This window comes from Melospiza georgiana, chromosome 1, assembly GCF_028018845.1.
Source record: "Melospiza georgiana isolate bMelGeo1 chromosome 1, bMelGeo1.pri, whole genome shotgun sequence".
NCBI classification, from domain to species: Eukaryota; Metazoa; Chordata; class Aves; order Passeriformes; family Passerellidae; genus Melospiza; species Melospiza georgiana.
In genome coordinates this window covers 33,355,597-33,358,593 of record NC_080430.1, presented here as the reverse complement: position 1 = coordinate 33,358,593, position 2,997 = coordinate 33,355,597, and the positions used below count along the sequence as shown (strand labels likewise).

At 50.3% G+C, this 2,997-nt stretch overlaps 1 protein-coding gene across 1 annotated transcript; it reads left to right on the top strand.

The window, feature by feature from the left end:
• Positions 1 to 599: 599 nt before the first annotated feature.
• Positions 600 to 2,224, top strand: LOC131092334 (cytochrome c). Its single transcript, XM_058038993.1, has 3 exons — positions 600 to 721; positions 1,505 to 1,681; positions 1,831 to 2,224. The coding sequence occupies exons 2-3, from the start codon at positions 1,513 to 1,515 to the stop codon at positions 1,977 to 1,979; spliced, it is 318 nt and encodes a 105-aa protein (XP_057894976.1). The 5' UTR covers positions 600 to 721; positions 1,505 to 1,512; the 3' UTR covers positions 1,980 to 2,224.
• The last annotated feature ends 773 nt before the right edge of the window (positions 2,225 to 2,997 follow it).

Below are 2,997 nucleotides of genomic sequence, written 5' to 3'. Positions count from 1 at the left end.
GGTTCAGGTTGGACATCAGGAAGAATTTCTTCACAGAAAGAGTGATTAGACATTGGAATGGGCTGCGTAGGGAGGGGGTGGAGTCGCTGTCCTTGGCGATATTTAAGACAGGGCACTGCGCTTAGCGCTGTGGTATAAATGACAGGGCGGTGTTCATTCCATAGAACGGACTCGGCGACAGAAGCTTTTCCCGCCGTCACCGCGCCCTTCGCTCCCGCCCTCATGGCCCGGCCCCCACAGGCCGCCCCCGCCACCCGGCCGCCACTCCCGCCGCGTCACTGCCCAGGCCCCGCCCACCGCCTCGTGCTGAGGGCACCGCGCGACCCTTGCTTCCACTTGCGCTGTGCGCATGCGCCCGCAACACGAGCACCTGGCTGCTGCGCGCCCCCTCGGCAGCAGAGGGACGTCTGACGTCGCTCCGCCACGATTGGAGGGAAGAGGGGCAGGAAGGAAGGAAGTCCGGGGGCCCGCCGGTCGCAACCTACCCCGCTAGCTGCCGGCGGCGTGACGTCATTGACTGTAACCAATCAGCACTCCAGAAGCCGGCGCTTGATTGGCTGTCAGGCGGGGAGGCGGGCGGCGGGCGCGCGCAGGGGTTGGTTGCGGCGGTGCCGGGTTACATAGGGCGGAGTACAGCGTGTCCTTGGGCGCAGACGGAGCGCGAGGTGCTGGGTGTGCGGTCACCGTGTCTGAGGGCGCAGCGGGCCAGCCGGTCAGGCAGGTGCGGCCGGGCCCCGCGGGGTGGTGACGGCTGGTAGGGACGTGAGGCGGGCGGGCGGGCGTTGCTCTCGGCCTTTCTGAGGGCCGTTCTCCCCTGCCGGGGCCGCGGCCTGAGGCGGCGGCCGGGCTGCGGCGGAAGGTCACCGTGGGGCCGGGCGGCCGCGCCGCGGGCGGGGGTCTGAGGGGAGGCTCGGGGCCAGGCTGGGCGCGGGTAGAGCCGGAGCCGGGCGGTGCGGGCGCCCTTGGGCCCTCCCGCTTCCTCACGCGTGGCTGCCGGCGGGACCGCTGGGGTCATCCCGGGTCACGGTGACCGCCGGGTGCCCGCCAGCCCTCCCCGGGCAAAAAAAAAAAAAAAAAAAAAAAAAAGTAAATGTGTCTGGTGCGCTTTTTCAGCTCCAAAGGAAAAGCCTGCCAAAAGTCCTGTGCTTTTACACGAGGTCGTTCACGACTAGGAAGCTCCTGTACAGTTGTACAAGTTATGTTCAATTTGTTCTTCAGAAATTGTCGCCGTACCCTTTAAACAATTAGTTTGTCCGAGGGAAGGTTTTTCCTGCCCTTCAAGCATGTTTAATCACCTTGATACCTTTTGGGTAGTCTCGTGGTTTCATAATAACCTTCAAGCCCAGGAGCTGTGGCTTGAGGTTAGACAGTGTGCTGGAGAATTGCCAGGTTCACCTGCTGCGTTTGGTGGTTCAGTAAACCTGCATGACACTTTTTAAGGTTTCAGCTCAGTTGGTGACCTTGAGGTTGCAATACTGACCTCGTGTGTGTGTTCTTGGTCTAGTATTGACAATGGGAGACGTCGAGAAAGGCAAGAAGATCTTTGTCCAGAAATGCTCCCAGTGCCACACGGTTGAAAAGGGAGGCAAGCACAAGACTGGACCCAACTTGAACGGCCTGTTTGGGCGCAAGACTGGGCAAGCCGAAGGTTTCTCTTACACGGATGCTAATAAGAACAAAGGTAAACTTAAAGCTGTCCTTAGGGGACAGAAATACTCAGTTCTTGGGGATAATTTTAAAAATCTGCCAAAAATTGAGCAGAGGACAAGAATATTAGTGTTTATTATTTTGAATTTATTAACTGTTTGGATTTTTTTTACCTTCTTTTAGGTATCACCTGGGGTGAGGATACTCTGATGGAGTATTTGGAAAATCCAAAGAAGTATATTCCTGGAACAAAGATGATTTTTGCCGGTATTAAGAAGAAGAACGAGAGAGCAGACTTAATAGCATACCTCAAAGTTGCCACTGCAAAGTAAAAGTTATCTGCTGCCTTATTTATTTCACAAAGGAGATGGCAATGGAAATGTATGTGATGAGATTGGTTTTTAAACTTTCTATTTTTACATGTACTATGTCTAACCTGAAAATCACCCATCAGATAACTTTGCTCAAGGTGGGTCACTGGAGTACACACTTGTTTGGCAGCCACTAACTTAACAAAGACTATGTAATTGGGTTTAGTCATCCTTGATGATAAATATTAAAAAAAAATACATAAACATTTCCTGCCTCTTCATTGTTTAAAAAAATATGTAAATAAACAAATGAGTAATCATCAGCAGCATAATAGCTTTGACAGCTCAGCTCTTTAACATCAAAAAGCAGGGTCCTTTTGGCATCTTCTGCCATACATCTTCTGTTACATTAACAACAAAACAACAAAGGCTATTAAAAAGAAAAACAGTCCCAGTATAATATTTTTCTAAATTTAATCAGTGCTAGGTGTTGCAATATGTATTAATCTGTCTAAAGCTTGTGATAAAAACGTATTTCATCTGATTTAAGTACAATTTGTGAACTGCCAGTTGTGCCCAGCCACTTGTCTTTAATCTAGGGGAAGCATGTTACCTAATTCATCCAGACTCTGACAGCTGCATGCTCCTATAGAGTACAACTCCCCTTCAGAAACATCTCCGGTTTTGATGTGTTATTGGTGCCCTTTGCTCAGTAAATCTGATAACAGCCATTCTTAGTGTGAGAGAAAGCATCCTGTTCTGGGAATACGAGTGCTAGTGGCCAAGATGAGTTACCTAATCTTCTTAATTCAGCACAAACTCACCTAGAATCCATTGTTACAGGAAGTTTCAGATGAAGGGATGCAGGAGTGAATGTGCTGGTAGACTAAAAGACAAAATCAATCAGTCTTCCTCTGTGCCTGGCTGTAGCCACCACCATTACTTCTGAAGGTTCTGTTTCACACATTGTAAAGCAGTATTTTTGATGTTTTATCTGCGTTTTTTCATACTAAGTTGTTCAGAAGAATGTATTTACTGT